Raw genomic sequence first — 18,968 nt, forward strand, 5'->3', positions numbered from 1 at the left:
AAGACAGCTTGTCTAAAGTAGCTGTAGGAACTATTTAGTATTTGCATCCTTATAAAGCTTATTTCCATTTTAAAGATGGTGAAACTGAATATTAAGAGTAACTCTCCAAAGCCATGCAGTTGGTGATGATAAACTTGAACCTAGTGGGTGGGCCAGGATCCTCTCGTTGTTCTGCCGGTTCACTGTGTGACTTTAGAGGATATCATGGAATGGGTGTCTCCTTTAGATCCTTAACTTGAAAGTGAAGATAGGAGTTCAGGATGATTATTAAAATCATTTCTGTTGTACGTGTGGTCTCAGAAAGAGGCACTAAAAAATACAAGACCCTGTAATCTGTTTTTATTTTTTATCCCTCCTGTGCAGACACTCCTATCCTAAAGCCAGTATCTCTTTTGAGAAAATGTGATGTGAAGGATTCTCCACTTGAGCCAGATACGTCCACGCCCATGAAAAAGAAGAAGGGATGGCCCAAGGGCAAGAGCCGCAAACCAGTCCACTGGAAGAAAAGACCTGGTCGCAAGCCGGGACTTAAGCTGAATCGGGAGCTGGCAGCCGTTTCTACTCGAGAATGCGTTGTTGAGCCTGTTGTCCCCCTTCCTGAGCCTGGACGTGAACCCCAAGTTCAAGAGAACCAGGAAGCTGTTGGACCACGAGAAGACTTGCCTTTAAGGGAGGAAAGGAAGGAAGGGGAGGAGCTGCCCCTGGAAGCGGAGGAGGGGGAGGAAGGGGAGGAGGAGGAGGACACCACCAGCAGTGACGTCAGGGCAGCCTCTCCGGCAGACAGTTGCAGCCCCGAGACTGGAGCCAAGGGGCCTGAGGTGGGTGAGGAGGAGGAGGAGCCCCGCGCCCCTATGGGGCAGCAGCCGTCGGAGGAGGGGCCGCAGGACCTGGCTCAGCGTGCACGTGAGGAGGAGGAGGAGGAGGAAGAGGAGGAGGAGGACGCCGCTGCGGAGACCCAGCAGAGCGAAGACCGCGATGCGGATGATGAGGACGACGGCCACCTGGAGTCCACAGAGAAGAAGGGGCCGGAGGAGCAGCCGGCTGGGGGCGACGTCAAGGAGGAGCACGGTGGCCAGGAGTCTTTTTTAGATCTTGATGTGCACAGCAGTCGGGAGCACGCAAAAGACAAGGAGGAGACAGAGCCGGATTCCGAAGAGGAGCAGACTTCCCACGAAGCATCCGTGGTCTCGGAGCACATGCCAGGCTCTGAGGACGACCACGAGGAGGACTCCCACTCTAAAGAAGAGCTGCTGCAGCTGAAAGAGGAGGCGGAGATCCCTCACAGTGACCTGGATCTGGAAACCGTGCAGGCTGTGCAGTCTTTGACTCAGGAGGAGAGCAGCGAGCATGAGGGCGCCTACCAGGACTGCGAGGAAACCCTGGCGGCCTGTCAGACCCTGCAGAGCTACACCCAGGCCGACGAGGACCCGCAGCTGCCCCTGGTGGAGGACTGCCACGCCTCGGAGCACAACAGCCCGCTGTCTTCTGTCCAGTCCCACCCCAGCCAGTCGGTGCGCTCGGTCGGCAGTCCCAGCGTGCCTGCCCTCGAAGGGGGCTACACCCAGATCAGCCCGGAGCAAGGATCCCTGTCCGCGCCGTCTATGCAGAACATGGAGACCAGCCCCATGATGGATGTGCCTTCCGTATCGGACCACTCCCAGCAGGTGGTGGACAGCGGCTTCAGCGACCTGGGCAGCATCGAGAGCACCACGGAGAACTATGAGAACCCCAGCAGTTACGACTCCACTATGGGCGGCAGCATCTGCGGGAACAGCTCCTCCCAGAGCAGCTGCTCCTACGGCGGCCTGTCGTCCTCCAGCAGCCTCACCCAGAACAGCTGCGTGGTCACCCAGCAGATGGCCGGTGTGGGCGGCAGCTGCAGCCTGATGCCGCAGAGCAGCGTCCCACCTGCCGCCGCCACCTGCAGCATCAAGTCCCCTCAGAGCTGCGCAGTGGAGCGGCCTCCCAGCACCCAGCAGCCACCGCCGCCCCAGCCGCCCCCGCAAGCGCCGCCCGCCCCGCCGCCGGCCCCGCCGCCCCCGCCACCGCCACCGGCCCCGCAACCGCCGCCCCCGCCCCCGCAGCCCCAGCCCCCGGCCCCGCCCCCGCAGCAGCAGCAGCCCCCGCTGTCCCAGTGCAGCATGAACAGCAGTTTCACCCCAGCGCCCATGATCATGGAGATCCCAGAATCTGGAAGCACGGGGAACATCAGCATCTACGAGAGGATCCCTGGGGACTTCGGAGCCGGCAGCTACTCCCAGCCGTCAGCCACCTTCAGTCTAGCCAAGTTGCAGCAGCTGACCAACACCATTATGGACCCTCATGCCATGCCTTATAGCCATTCTCCTGCTGTGACTTCCTATGCAACCAGTGTTTCTCTGTCCAACACGGGACTGGCTCAGCTGGCTCCGTCGCACCCCTTGGCTGGGACCCCTCAAGCACAAGCCACCATGACGCCGCCCCCGAACTTGGCCTCCACTACCATGAACCTCACGTCCCCTCTGCTGCAGTGCAACATGTCTGCCACCAACATTGGCATTCCCCACACTCAGAGGCTGCAAGGGCAGATGCCAGTCAAGGGGCACATCTCCATCCGCTCCAAGTCCGCGCCCCTGCCCTCCGCGGCAGCTCACCAGCAGCAGCTGTATGGCCGCAGCCCACCTGCGGTCGCCATGCAGGCTGGCCCTCGTGCGTTGGCTGTTCAGCGTGGCATGAACATGGGGGTTAATTTGATGCCAACCCCCGCCTATAATGTCAATTCCATGAATATGAACACCTTGAACGCCATGAACAGCTATCGGATGACGCAGCCCATGATGAACAGCAGTTACCATAGTAACCCTGCCTACATGAACCAGACAGCACAGTATCCTATGCAGATGCAGATGGGGATGATGGGGAGCCAGGCCTATACCCAGCAGCCTATGCAGCCAAACCCTCATGGAAACATGATGTACACGGGCCCCTCCCATCACAGCTACATGAACGCTGCTGGCGTGCCCAAGCAGTCACTCAACGGACCTTACATGAGAAGATGAGCAAGACGAACTTGCAGTTAAAAACTTAAATATATATAAATAAAGGAACCTTTTATACTGACAAACCAGAGAAAAATGGACCTTTTTTCCAGTTAAAATATTGCTGTAGATTTAGAGGAATTTTTCTTTGGTTTATTTTATTTTTTAGAAAACCTGGTCTTCTCTTTTTTGGGGGGTTCATTTTGTTCTGGGTTTTGGTTTTCTTCACAATCTTGAACATTTTACAATAGAACTCATCTAAAAATGGATTTGGGGATGGGGAAACATGCACAAAAATCTTTTCATAATTAAAAAGAGCCTTACTTTCTTTACACACCACATGGACAGACTTTGTGTAAGAGTGAATTATCTTTATTTTATTTTAAGATGTATGTTTCCCCTCAGTGTTTGCAGCTCCCAATGTTGTCATTTTTAAATGTTATATATACATCTCGAGGGTTAGCCAGACCCTTTCCTCCACACCCAGCCTTTCATTCCCTACTTCATTCCAGCAGGAGGCACTTATGGGAGACTCGGACGGGGACATGGAGAACAACCCAAGCTCCTTAAACTTATTATTATTGTTAATATTATTATTATTATTAATAAAGTGAGGCAGGAAAATGCTTCTTCTCTTAAAATCCCCTCCACTCCCTACACACACACAAACACACACACACACACACACCTCTTGAAACCTTTCCACAAGAATATTTCTATAAGTGAACTTCATTGAAATGTTTGTTTTTCTTAAATCAAGTGTAATATAATTTTTTTTTAAACTACTCCCACTCAGCACTCAGAGACACAAAAATACTGTAAGTCTCAGTTAACAGCAGAATCTCAGAGGAAAGCTGTTTGCAGTCCTAATCCAGCCTTGGAGGAATAGATGGTCAATTAACAATCAAAAAGAGGCAATTAACCTCTTGTTTTTTACCACCTGGTGAATCAGCCATACGCACATATTCCACGCAGCCTCTTGTTTTTAGTATGTACTTTGAGATGCCAAGGGTCTTGATTCTTGAGCCTTTGACTCTGATTAAACTCAAACAGCAGTCCCCAGTGATTAGCCTCTTACATTCTCACGTAAAGCGTTGGTGGATGACTGTACATGTCAGTGATTTGAGAAATACCTGACTAACCTTTGACACTGTTTACTTTGTGTTGGAAGAGATGACGCAGAATGTGTGTCGTGAGGGAGATCGTGGTGTGAGTTTTATAGCTACTTCAGTGATACATACCTCTAGTTTTCCTTTGTCTTTTGAGATCCTGAGTTCCTCCCCTGTGAATCAGAGTGCGCCAGCCCCTCTCCTGTGAGTGGCTGAAGAGAAGAGGGATTAAACCAACCACCAGCATAGTAGGGCAAATCTGGACAGCAGGGTTTTAGCAGGCTCCTGTGTTGCTCCCAGCTTCATTCTCTTTTCTCTTGTGCAGCCAGTTCGCCCATTCTCTTCTTGTTACTTGCTCCAGGGATAGGTAAAAAAAAAATATATATATATATGTATATGTATATATATATATACATATATACGTTCCATCATTAGAAGATGGAGACTATTATACCACTTGGTATGTGCAGTCAAATATCCAAAAGGGGGAAGTACTGCTTAAAGAAATATCTGTAAGCATTAAATTCTCTCCTTTATTTGTACATTTTATATAGATAAATTTTTGAAGTACAAATTAGGCATTAAATTTTTTCAAATGCACAGGTTTGTTGGGTTTTTTTATACACTTTAATTGACTTTCTCAATTAAACGTGTTAGGTAGAAAAAGGCAGAATTCCACATCTTACCGCTATCGATTCTGAGCATGTGCAAGGCTGTGTAGGACCCAGTTTCTCTGTATATACTGTTCCAGTTCCCAGTCCTCTGTGTAGAACGTGCACTGTGCTGCCCTCTGCCTACTCTTCGGCGCTGTCATTGCTTCCTGGTTGGGGTGGGGACGGGGTGGGTCGGGAGGGAGGGAGGTGTATTGGGAGGAGGGTGGGTCAAGGCAGAAGGAGAAGCTGTTGAAATGAGGGCCGTGAATTCAGTTTCTGTTGGTTTGCGGTTGTGTTTGGGTTTGTTTCTTTAAAAAAAAAAAAAATTTCAATCAGGCAGCTCCCTTTTCCACAAGCCTTTTTGTGACTTTAGAACTATTGTAGAGAAAATGTTCTTTTCTATATTATAAAAGAAATTATCCAACACAGTAATATTGGTACCTGTCATTTTTTCACTTCTGTTTAAAAAAATGTATTTTTAGCAAGATAACTTGGGTAATCTTCTAAAAAAAGAAATTTAAAAACTCACTGTTAGTGACTTTGATGCCTTTTAAAATAAGAGCTTTTTCATTTCATTCCATCTTTAAAATTTTTTATCTTTGTTGTAGAATATTAAAAACTATTTTAAGAAAGATAAAAATTCTCTTTAAAGAGATCTCTAGAGTGTGTGAATAGAGCTCCAGATGCCTCTAAAAGCCGCATGTACAAATGAAGCTAAGTCTATTCCTGTCTGTTTATATTTGCTTTTCCTGTTTTGTAACCTCTTTGTACTTTGTTCATGGTGACTCGTAAGCTAAGGGGAAGGGGTGCCTAGATGCCTTTGTACTTCTCCATGTCACGCGCTCCTGGGCCAGCTGGTCTCCTTCCTCTCCTGTATGTAATATCACTTTTTTTCCCCCTTTCTAGCAAGTACTTTCAAAAGAACTCTGTACATTTTAACATTAAAAAAAAAATAAATTATGTTGAGCCATTTTGGATGTCTGTCTTGCATGTGGAATTTTTCTCCCTTCCAAGTGTTTCAAATTCTCTGATTCTTTTTCTACACACAGAGACTTAGAAATATAAGCCTTTTCATGTTCTTCTTTATGTAGCAAGTATAAGTTTATGACCTTTGAAATTTCAGTTTTCACTCATAATGTGTTTCAGTGCCAAGAATATAGATGGTTTTCCCTTTTCCAAAGAAAATGGTATTATAACCTCACTTTGGATTTTTTAGGGAAACCCATTTGAAAACCTTCTAAAGAGATTGTAATTCCTCCAACCAAAAAAAGGAAATACAGTTGCAATAACAAGTAGCTCCCACTTGGAACAAAGTGTTTTTTCTCATTTCAGTTGACTTGATTATGTAATCTAGGAAGATTTGCCAGAAATCCGGGCCCTAAATACTGATGATCTTTTCTGATGCGTTCTGAGTTAATGTGCTCGCCTCTCATCATTAACAACTTTGCATATAAGGCAGATTCCAGAATTAGATTTAGCTTTGGGAAGCTAACAGCTTCCTGGGGTACAGGGGTGAGGCAGACACAGGTTTTCATGCCCTCCTGACTTGATCTGCTGTTCCTTGCCGCTGAGTTAGGAATTTAGGAAGTGATGTGAACACTGTCTGTAGCAGGCGTTTGTTCTAAACTTTGTGCCATTGAAGTTTTAGGCCATAGAGTCATGTCATCTCTGGAAAATAAATGGCTTGTCTCCCTTGATTTCTTGCTTCATAGTCACAGTTTGAGCCCAAGACTGCCACTGCTCTACGCAGTTACTAGTGAATTGTCCCAAAGACATACTGCCTTTGCTACTGCAAACTACCTGCTTTAAGTGAGTTCAGCATAACAACAATTATGATTTTTCTACAAGGAGGTGATGTGACCAAAGAATATACTACAGATTTCATTGAAGTGCTAACAACCCTCACTATGTATTACATGTAAACTGTAACTTGAGGAATCTCATGTGTAGCCAACGCTCTCCTTTACCGTCTACATCCGGCCTTTTCACTCTCAGAAGGTACATGTTGGGGGAATCGGCAACACATTTGACTAACGTGTGTACTGCTGAGAGCCTTGGTCTACCGGTTTTCGAATCTACTGCCATGCCTTCAGTTACTAGGGTTCCAGGGATCAGTTTCCTATACGGCCTCTCTGAGCATCTCAGGTGGTGCCAACTTCTTCTGTAGTGTGGTGAGAACCGTGTGTATTCCCTGAACACCGAGTGTCAGGTTGACAGCTCTAGCTCTTTAGGTGAGAATTACTGCGTTAGGTTCTCCCTGGGACACCCTCAGCGGTGTATGGTTTTCGCCCTTCCTCTCGTCTTTTCGTAATGTACAAGATAAAGGGTCAGTGATGATGATGGAAAAGCATAGTGAAAAGAGAAAAAATGACCTTGTTGACAGAACAAAGTAAGCAGAGTTATGACAAATGGTGGGCGGGAGGGAGCTCCATATTCTTAATGTAACTTAAATCTAAAAATTCAAGTGACATATTCTATAAATGAACTCAAAACCATGAAGAGTGACATTTATTTGTGTTGTCAAATGTCTGGAATTCTTGAGCATGATCCATCCAATTAAAAGCTGAAAATCCCCACAACAAAACCCAACTCGTTTGTTTATATATTTCTGTTAAGGGGCAGGTTGGGTTTGTTAATCTAAGTTGGTGTGGTTGTATAATGCAGCACAGACCCATGGATTTTCTCTCCAGAATGACAGCTTTACAAATTGGGCTTAACTGCAATTCCTTGCTGTATTAATAAGGAGCCTAAATATTGGTATACAGATTACATAAACCTCAAAAAGGTGGCAGGTGTAATTTTTGCCTGAAATAAGGACAGCCATGGAGTCTGATGGACTTTGGTTTTTTGAGTTCTTTTGAAACAGTAGACAGACATAGTCATAAGGAATTGTTTTCCTGTGACTATTGTGAATACTCTTTTTGAAGGTGAGAGATACATTCTTGTTAGCAAGAAAAAATACTCTAACATTTAACTCTATACTAACAGACATTTCTGAAAGCCACATTTAAGCAACATTCAAAAAAAAGTTAAGCGTTCTCTGGGGTGATGTGTTCATTTTTAACCGTTTTTAGTTTATGCACACACAAAGAGGAGAAAGCAAAGGCATGCAGGTGAACTGAGGTAAACTAATCATCTTTGCCTGCATTCGAGAGCTACAGTGCCTGGACTCACCGGGATGTCTATGAATATGCATTGAGAAACTGACATCCGGTTAATGCTGGGAGACCAGCCATTCAGATCACCTTTCAAGTTGTTTACATTGGCCTTAAAGAGCTTTCTGAGCCTCAGAATCTTCTGTTTTTGAAAATGTCACTTAAAACCCTTCAACTCTTATCCTAAGTTCAAAGTCTCTTGTGAACAAAGTAAAGAAAAATATTCATACACAAAACCTCTTTGCTAGGACTGAGGCTCTGCCCCATGTACAAACAGCTCTAATTGTTTAATGTATTACGTTGAATAAAATTGGTTGGTTTCATTTTCTTTTTAAAAGAAGGTTAGAAAATCATTCAAAATGACTGAATTTGATCATAGTTTTCAAGAGAAAGTGAGGACAGTTATATGTTGAATAGGAGACAGTGGCAAAGGCTTTGCTGGAGGCAAGGACCTCTTGCAAAATGGAATAATTACACAATTTTTTAAAAGTTTGTCTAGCTCCTGTTTAAGGAAAAGAACTAGAATTGACTAGGACCCCTAACTTGACGTCCCCAAAGGGTTCTTGATGGTAAGAAAGTCATGAATCTGAAAACTGAATAATACGGAATATAGTGAGACCAACTGTAGAGGCTAAGGAAGAAATTCTATTAAAATTACAAAGGAAAACAAAACAGGTCCCAACCAGCCACTACAGCCTATCTTAATTATTTCTTTGGGGGCTCCCAGGTATTTCTTTTTTTAAAAAAAATATTTATTTAATTTTTGGCTGCTTTGGGTCTTAGTTACAGCATGTGAGCTCTTTCATTGCAGTGCGCGGGCTCTCTAGTTGTGGTGCATGGGCTTATTTGCCCCGTGGCACGTGGGATCTTAGCTCCCTGACCAGGGATCGAACCCACATCCCCTGCACTGGAAGGCGGATTCTTAATCACTGGACCACCAGGGAAGTCCTGGTATTTTATTCTTTTTGATGCAATTGTAAATGGGATTTTTTCCCTTAATTTATCTTTCTGATAGTTTGTTTTTAGTATAGAAATGCAACAGATTTCTGTACATTGATTTTTTATCCTGCAACTTTACCGAATTCATTGATGAGCTCTACTAGTTGTCTGGTGGTGTCTTTAGGATTTTCTGTGTATAGTATCATGTCATCTGCAAACAGTGACAATTTTACTTCTTCTTTTCCAATTTGGATTCTTTTATTTCTCTTTCTTGTCTGACTGTTTTGGCTAGGACTTCCAACACTGTGTTGAATAAAAGAGGTGAGTGGGTACCCTTGTCTTTTTCCTGATCTTAGAGGGAATGCTTTCAGCTTTTCACTGTTGAGTATGATGTTAGCTGTGGATTTGTCATATATGGCCTTTATTATGTTGAGGTATGTTCCCTCTATGCCCACTTTCTGGAGAGTTTTTATCATGAATTTTATCAAAAACTTTTACTGCAGTTATTGAGATGATCATATATGGTTTTTATTCTTCAATTTGTTAATGTAGTGTATCAAATTGATTGAATTGTGGATATTGAAAAATCCTTGCATCCCTGGGATAAATCTTAATCATGATGTATGATCCTTTTAATGGTATGGTTGGATTTGGTTTGCTAGTATTATGTTGAGGATTTTTGCATCTGTGTTCATCAGTGATATTGGCCTGTACTTTTCTTTTTTTTAATCATATCTTTGTCTAGTTTTGGTATCAGGGTGGTGCTGGCCTCATAGAATGAGTTCTGAAGTGTTCCTTTCTCTGCAATTTTTTGGACTAGTTTGAGAAGGATAGGCTTTAACTCTTCTCCAAATGTTTGATAGAATTCACCATCTGGTCCTGGTCTTTGTTTATTGGGAATTTTAAAATTACTGATTCAATTTCGTTACTGGTAATTAGTCTTTTTGTATTTTCTTTTCCTTCCTGGTTCAGTCTTGGGATATTGTACATTTCTAAGAAGTTGTCCATTTCTCCTAGGTTGTCCATTTTATTGGCGTATAATTGCTCATAGTAGTCTCCTATGATCCTTTCTGTGGTGTTGGTTGTAACTTTTTTTTCCATTTCTGATTTTATTGATTTGGATCCTCTCCCATTTTTTCTTGATGAGTCTGGCTAAATGTTTATCAATTTGCTTTATCTTTTCAAAGAATGAGCTTTTAGTTTCACTGATCTTTTCTTTCTTTCTTTCCTTTTTCTTTTTTTTTTTTGTCTGTTTCATTTATTTCTGCCCTTACCTTTATGATTTCTTTCCTTCTGCTAACTTTGGGTTTTGTTTGTCCTTCTTTCTCTAGTTGCTTTAGGTGTAGGGTTAGGTTGTTTATTTGAGATTTTTCTTGTTTCCTGAGATAAGCTTGTATTGCTGTAAACTTCCCTCTTAAAATTGCTTTTGCTGCTTGCCATAGATTTTGGATTTTCGTGTTTCCGTTTTCATTTGTCTCCGGGTATTTTTTAAATTCCCTCTGTGATTTCTTCAGTGATCCATTTGGCTGTTTAGTAGCATTTTGTTTTGCCTCCACATGTTTGTGTTTTTTGCAGTTTTTTCTTGTAGTTGATTTCTAGTCTCATTGCCCTTTCACTTTCTTAACGGTGTCTTTTGATGAACAGAGTTCTTCCTTTACGGGTAGTGCTTTTTCTGCTTGTGTTAAGAAATCTTTTCCTACCCTGAAGTTATAATAGTATTCTCTGTAATTTCCAAAAGCTTCATTGTTTTGCTTACATAGTTAATTTTTTAATATATCTGGAACTGATTATTGTTCAAAGCATAAGGTAGGGGACCAGTTTCATTTTCTTCCCATGTGGATATACAGTTTTAACATCACTCTATCTTTCACCACTTCTCTAAATCAAGTGTCCACATATGCATAGATCTATGTATGGACTATTTATTCTGTTCCACTGATCTGTATATCCTTCCTGGCTTAATTATTGTAGCCTTATGATAAGTCTTGATATTAAGTAAAGCAAGTCTACCTAAGTTGTTTTTCTTCTTCAGTAATAATTGACCCATCTAGGCCCTTTGTCTGCCCCCATATATATATATATATATATATATATATATATATATATATTTTTTTTTTTTTTTTTGGCCATGCAGCATAACTTGTAGGACTTTAGTTCCCCAGCCAGGGATCAAACCTGTGACCCGTGCAGTGGAAGCATGGAGTCCTAGCCACTGGACTTCTAGGGAATTCCTGCCCATATATTTTTAGAATTAACTTATCAGATTCCTTTAATAGTCCTAATGACATTTTATTGTGATTGCATTGATCCCTAAAATCAATTTGACAAAAATTGACAACAGTATTGACTCTCCCATTCATTTAACATGATGCATTTGTTTGACTTCTTTAATTTCTACTGAAAATTTTATTGATTTTTTGCATAGAGATTCTGTGCTTTGTTATTTTATTCTTGGATATTTAATATTTTTGAAACTATTAAAATATCTTTAAAAATTTTTATTTTTGTTTATTTTTGGTATACAGAAATTTCAGTGATTTTTGTATTTTGCCCTTGTATCCAATAACCTTTCAAAAGTCACTTAGTAACTCTAATAATTAATCTACAGATTCTTGGACTATTTACCTATATGTCATATCATCTCTAAAAATGAGAGTTTTATTTCTTATCTACAATTTTTATACCTTTTTCCTTTTTCAGGCCTTACAGCACTGTGTTCGACCTTCAGCACAATGTTGAATAGAAGTGGTAAGAGCAGGCATACCCTTAATCAGATGAAAGAAGATTCATTCAGTCCCTAGTTTTTTAAGAGTTTTTATCATAAATGTATGTTGAATATTATCAAATGCTTTTTCTGCATCTATCGAGAAATGGTTCAATTTTTTCTCCTATAATCTGTCAATGTGGCCAAAATGTTGATTGCTTTTCTAATGTTAAACCAGTATTTGGGAAAATACGCGGGTAAATCTAAATGATTATACACACATATATGTATATAATTAAAATACAAAATGACGATTTCACATGAGTTAGATGATAAATGGAGTGAAAGCGTTTTAATGTTCTTACATTGTCTTGATTAATTTTAGCTATTGATAAATTAAAAGTGCATATTTTAATTTCCAGGGGAACCACTAAGAGAATAGAAACAGAGTGTGTAACTTCCAAAATAGTATAAGGGGAAATGGGATGATAAAATATAATAATAAATCCCATAGAAGGGAGCAAGGGAGAGAAAAAACACAGACAGGTGGTGACCTGCTTAATAGCGGAAAACCCAAAATAAAAAGACTTAAACCCCAATATGTTCATTACTTAATTATTTTCTAAATGGACTAAATATTCCATCTAAAAGACAAAGATTTTTAGGAGAAAAACCTAAAAATCCTATTATGTGCTCTTTATAAGAGAAACAGCAAAAATATAAAGATACCAAAAATTTTAAAATAAAAAAGTAGAAAAAGATATGTCAGGAAATTACTATATTCGTAAGAAAGCTCCTAAAGCTATATTAATATGAGATAAAATAGGATTTAAAGCAAAAGGGATTACTAAAAGAGAATTAATTAATAATAGTAAAGTTTTTAAGAATTCTATATACATATACACTTATTGATATGATTCTAAAATATATAAAGCAAAAATGTCAAAACTATGAAAAGAAATTTTAAAAATCTACAGTCATAGGGATTTCTTTCTGAATTAATAAACTTTATTTATTAGAGCAGTTTTAGATTCACAGCAAATTGAGCCAAATATACAGAAGGTTCCCATATACACCCTGTGCCCATGCATGCACACCTCCCCCACTAAAGAATCCTCTACCACAGTGGTACATTTGTTACAACTGATGAACCTACATAGACACATCATAATCACTGGCAGTTCATAGTTTACATTAGGGTTCACTCCTGGCATTGTACCTTCTATGGGTTTTGACAAATTTATATCATGTATCCACCATTGTAGTATCATACAGAATAGCTTCACTGCCCTGAAAACCCTCTGTGTTCCATGTATTCATCCTTCTCTCTCCCCTAAACCCTGCCAATCACTGTTTTTTTACTGTCTCCCTAGTTTTGCCTTTTCCAGAATGTCATGTAGTTGGAATGATACCTATGGAGCCTTTTCATATGGGCTCCTTTCACCTAGTAATATGCATTCAAGTTTCTTCAATGTTTTTTCATGTCTTGAAAATTCATTTCTTTTTATCATTGAATAATATCCTATTGTCTAGACATGCCACAGTTTATCTATGTTGTTTCCAAGTTTTGGCAGTTATGAATAAGTCTGCTATAAACATCCATGTGCAGGTATTTTTGTGTGGACATAAATTTTAAACTCATTTGGGTAAATCCCAAGGAGTGTGATTGCTGCATCGTGTATTAGGAGAATGTTTAGTTTTTTAAGAAAATGCCAAACTGTCTTCCAAAGTGGGGTTGTACCATTTTGCATTCCCACCAGCAGTGAATGAGAGTTCCTGTTGCTCTACATCTGCACCAGCTTTTGGTGTTATCAGTGTCTTAGATTTTGGCCATTCTGATAGTATCTCACTGTTGTATTACTTTGCAGTTCCCTAATGCCACATTGAACATCTTTTCATATGCTTACTTGCCATCTGTATGTCTTCTTTGGTGAGGTATCTGTTCAGATCTTTTGCTCATTTTTTAATTGTGTTGTTCATTTTCTTATTGTTGAGTTTTAAGAGTTCTTTGTATATTTTGGATAACAGTCCTTTGTGAATATATCTTTTCCAACTATTTTCTTCCAGTCTGACTTGTTTTCTTTTCCTCTTGGCATTGTCTTTCACAGAGCAGAAGTTTTAAATTTTAATGAAGTCCTGTTCATTAATTATGTCTTTCAAGGATCATGCCTTTGGTGCTGTCTCTGAAAAATCATAGCTATACCCAAGATCATCTAGGTTGTCTCCTAAGTTATCTTTTGGGAGTTTTATTGTTTTGTGTCTTACATTTAGGTTTATAATCCATTTTGAGTTAACTTTTGAGTTTTGCGAAGAGTGTAAGATCTGTGTCTAGATTCTTTTTTTTTCTTGCGTGTGGATGTCCAGTTGTTCCAGCATCGTCTGTTGAAAAGATTATCTTTTCTTCATTATATTGCTTTTGCTTCTTTGTCGAAGATCAGTTGACTATATATGTGAGACTATTTCTGGGCTCCCTATTCTGTTCCATTGATCTATTCCTCTCCCTTTCTCTGTCTTTCTTTGTGGGAGGGGGCAATGCCATGCTGTCTTGATTATTGTAGTTTTATAGTAAATCTTGAAGTCAGGGAGTGTCAGTCCCCTGACTTTGTTCATTAATATTGAGTTGGCTATTGTGGGGTTTTTTGCCTCTCCATATACACTTTAGGATCAATTTGTTGATATCCCCAAAATAGCTCGTTGAGATTTTGATTTTGATTGGACTGAATCTATACATCGAGTTGGGAAGAACTGCCATGTTGACAGTGTTGAGTCCTCCTATCCATAAACTAGAATATCTCTTCATTTATTTAGTTCTTCTTTGATTTCTTTCATCAGAGTTTTGTAGTTTTCCTCATATAGATATTATACATATCTTGTTGGATTTGTACCTCAGTATTTAATTTGGAAGGATGCCAGTGTAAATGGTAATGTGTTTTTAATTTCAAATTCCACTTGTTCATTGCTGGTGTATAGGAAAGCACAGGGTGGGATATTTTAATGACTTTTCTAAGTAAAAAAAAAAAATGACTAAGCAGGCTAGTTCTATCAGTCATGATATAAGATAATTGCACAAGAGGAACAAAACTGTCCTAATGAACACATATAAAATACAGCATGCAGGGCTTCCCTGGTGGCACAGTGGTTAAGAATCCTCCTGCCAATGCAGGAGACATGGGTTCAAGCCCTGGTCCGGGAAGATCCCACATGCTGTGGAGCAACTAAGCCCATGCGCCACAACTACTGAGCCTGTGCTCTAGAGCCCGCGAGCCACAACTACTGAGCCCACGTGCCACAGCTACTGAAGCCTGTGTGCCTAGAGCCCGTGCTCCGCAACAAGAGAAGCCACCACAATGAGAAGCCCGTGCACCGCAACAAAGAGTAGCCCCTGGGCTTCCCTGGTGGCGCAGTGGTTGAGAGTCCACCTGCCGAAGCGGGGGACGCGGGTTCGTGCCCCGGTCCGGGAAGATCCCATATGCCATGGAGCAGCTGGGTCCGTGGGCCATGGCCGCTGAGCCTGTGTGTCCGGAGCCTGTGCTCCGCAATGGGAGAGCCCACAGCAGTGAGAGGCCCACGTAGCCCCCTCCCCCCCCAAAAAAAGTAGCCCCTGCTTGCCACTGGAGAAAGCTCGTGCACAGCAACAAAGACACAACGCCGCCAAAAATAAATAAATAAATAATAAAATAAAATAGAGCATGCAAAAATAGCAGAATATGCATTGTCTTTAAACATTGACTGTATACTAAGCAATAAAGCATGCTTCAACAAATACTAAAGGACTGAAATCACATAGAGTAAGTCTTCTGACTACTCTGTGATAATGCTAGAAATCTGTAACAAAAAGATAACTGGAAAATCTCCATATGTGTAGAAATTAAGAAATACACTTTGAGATAATTCATGGTCCAAAGAAAAATAAAAATTAGAAAATATTTTGAGCTGAAATTATTTGCAACCCATATGAAATAGTGGATCTAAATGAAGATCATCAAATGCTGCTAGCATCACAATAAGAGAGACATCCAGGACACATGTGCTTTGCACACCACCTATGAAAATATTCATGCCAGAAAATCAACCTGATTTGGAATCAGCCTCAATCTATCCGTTTACAGGAAATACAAGAGACAGTGGAACATGCTAAACACCACCACAGGGACGCAGTCAACAAAATCTAGAATATGAGAAACTTTATGGGATAAATGACTCAATTTCCTCAACAGGTAAATTGCAGAGAATAATAAAAGATAGGAGGTGGGGGAAGAGCAGCAGTGTGGTGGGAACTTACAAATTAAGGGATTTAAGAGACACGAATGAAATGCAACATGGGGACCTTGTCTGAATCCTGAGTCTAGGAAATTAACTTAGAAATGTTTATGATACAGGGAAATTTGAACACTGTATATTTGATCTTATCGGAGGTTTGTTATAAAGTGTGTTATATTACACCTTAAGTGTAATATAATGATATTGTGTTTCTTTTTTAAAAGATCACTTTCTTTTAGAGTTAAATGCTAAAATACATATATAGATGAGAGGATATGTGTGAATGGGACTTGCTTCAAAATAACCCAGCACTGGTGTAAATGACATAATATTAGCAATGAGCTGATAATTGATGAAAGTGCCTAATGAGAACAGGAGAGTTCATTATACTATTTTCTCCAATTTTGAATACATTAAAATTTTTTCCTGATAAAAATGGTTTTAAAAATCATGAGATGCAACCAAAGAAATATTTAGAGAGAAATGTATGGCTTAATTGAAATACAACTATTCAAAAAGAAATTCTGAAAAATGAACGGCCATTGTGTACCCAGCAGATTAGTAAAAGTGAAAAGGATAAAAAATATAAACCATTCTCACGTTGGTGAGAATGTGAAGCAAATGGAACTCATAAACTGCTGGCGGAAGTGTAAATTAGTTCACCTCCTTCTGGAAACTACCTGGAATTATCTGGTACAGTTGAAGTTATACATGTCCTATCACTCACCCAGCAATTCTATTCTGTTACAAACCTAGAGAAATACATGCACATATGTCCCAGCATATGGGTACAAGTGTGTTCATAGCAGTGAAACTTATAATGGCTGAAGGAAACCCACACATCGTCACCAATAAAATGGATAAATGTGCAGTCTGTACATGCAAGGGAATCCCATACACCAGTAACAGTGAAGGAACTACAGTACACACGATGAATGAATCTAAGGAATAACAGTGAGCAAAAGAAACCAAATATAAAAGAATCCAGAGGACACCAAATACATGAACCGTACAACGAAACAATTGATAAACTGGATTTTATCAAAATAAAAATTTTCTCTTCAAAAGACACCATTAAAAGATGAAAAGTTTGGCCACAGTCTGGGAGCTATACATACTTGCAATACGTATATCTGACAAAGGACTTGCACCCAAAATATATAAAGAGTGCTTACAATTCAATGATATAAACAATCCAATTTAAAAAAACCAGGGGCTTCCCTGGTGGCACAGTGGTTGAGAGTCTGCCTGCCAATGCAGGGGGCACGGGTTCGTGCCCTGGTCCGGGAAGATCCCACATGCTGCAGAGCGGCTCGGCCCGTGAGCCACGGCCTCTGAGCCTGCGCGTCCGGAGCCTGTGCTCTGCAACGGGAGAGGCCACAACAGTGACAGGCCCGTGTACCGCAAAAACAAAACAAAAAAAACCCAGACACCTCACCCAAGATGATGTATGAATGACCAACCAATAAGTATGTGAAAAGATGTTCACACCATTAGTCATCAAGAAAATGTAAATTAAGACCACAATGAGACATCACTTCACATGGCTAGGAAGGAAGAGGCTGACCTTATGACCTGTGGATAAGGATGTGGAGCGCTCTGAACTTTCACACAGCACTGGTGGGAATGTGCATGATACCACCCCTTGGCAAAAGTTCGGCAGTTTCTTATAAAGTCAAACATAAACTGACCGCATACTTCACTGCACGTCCACTCCCTGGGTTTTACCCAAGAGCAATGGAAGCATACATCTTCCCAAAGACTGCTCTGAAAATACTCATAGGAGCTTGTTTCACAAATGCCCGACCCTGGAAAGAACCCAGTGCTGAATGGGTGAACAAATGTGGTCTATCCATCCGATTGACTAACGTATTCTGCAATAAAGGAAAAACTACAGATATATAACAGCAGAGATGAATCTCAAAAACACTATGCTGGGACTTCCCTGGTGGCACAGTGGTTAAGAATCCACCTGCCAATGCAGGGGACATGGGTTCGAGCCCTGGTCCAGGAAGATCTCACAATGTGCTGAGCAACTAAGCCCATGCACCACAACTACTGAGCCTGTGCTCTAGAGCCTGCGAGCCACAACTACTGAGCCCATGCGCCACAACTACTGAGCCTGTGCTCTAGAGCCCATGAGCCACAATTACTGAGCCCGTGTGCCACACTACTGAAGTCCTCGTGCCTAGAGCCCGTGCTCTGCAGCAAGAGAAGCCACCGCAGTGAGAAGCCCATGCACTGCAACGAAGAGTAGCCCCCGCTCACTGCAACTAGAGAAAGCCTGTGCATAGCAATGAAGACCCAACATAGCCAAAAATAAATAAATAAATAAATAAATAAATAAAATTTATTTAAAAAAGAACCCACTATGCCGAGCACAAGAAGTCAGATTCAAAAGAGTACTTTCTCTATCTTTCCATTTATATAAAATTCTAGAAAAGGCAAAACTAATCTCTAGTGACAGAAAGCAGATCACTTGTGGCCTAGGGGTGGGGAGAGGGATTGACTGTGAAAAGGCACAAGGGACTTTTGAGGTGATGGACATGTCTTATATCTAGTCAACGCTAATCAAACTGCACACGTAAAATGGGTAAATTTTGTTGTATATAAATTATCCCTCATTACATTTGATTTCAAAACAAAACAAAACAGGAGATAGTTGTACACCCATGTTCACAGCTGCATTATGCATTATAGCCCCAAAGTGGAAGCCACCCGAGTGTCCACTGATGGATGAATGGATAAACAAAATGTGAACTATACATACAATGGAATATCATTCAGTCTTAAAAAGGAGGGAAATTCTGACACATGCTACCATACAATGTGGATGACACTTGAAGACATTATGCTAAGTGAAATAAGCCAGACACGGAGGACAAACACTAATGGTTCTACTTACATGAAGTATCTGGAGGAGTTCAGTTCGTAGAGAGAAGGTAGAATGTTGGTTACCAGGGGCTGGGACGGGGGAGGGATGGGGAGTGTTTGATGGGTTCAGAGTTTGGGAAGATGAAAAAGTTCTGGAGGGGAATGATGGTGATGGTTTCACAACAATGTGGATATACTTACTGCTATGGTACATTTAAAAATGCTTAAAATGCTAAAATTTATGTTATATATATGTT

The 18,968-nt window shown here is 41.0% G+C and overlaps 1 protein-coding gene across 2 annotated transcripts in view; it reads left to right on the forward strand.

The window, feature by feature from the left end:
• Positions 1-5,756, forward strand: part of KAT6A (lysine acetyltransferase 6A) — a 110,385-nt gene extending 104,629 nt beyond the window's left edge. For both annotated transcript variants that reach the window (XM_033415397.2, XM_049704173.1), the window contains exon 17: positions 364-5,756. In XM_033415397.2, coding sequence (XP_033271288.2) covers positions 364-3,038 — 2,675 coding nt within the window. In that variant the 3' untranslated portion in view covers positions 3,039-5,756. The remainder of the gene's footprint in view (positions 1-363) is intronic.
• The last annotated feature ends 13,212 nt before the right edge of the window (positions 5,757-18,968 follow it).

The sequence above is a fragment of the Orcinus orca genome, chromosome 21, assembly GCF_937001465.1.
Source record: "Orcinus orca chromosome 21, mOrcOrc1.1, whole genome shotgun sequence".
NCBI classification, from domain to species: Eukaryota; Metazoa; Chordata; class Mammalia; order Artiodactyla; family Delphinidae; genus Orcinus; species Orcinus orca.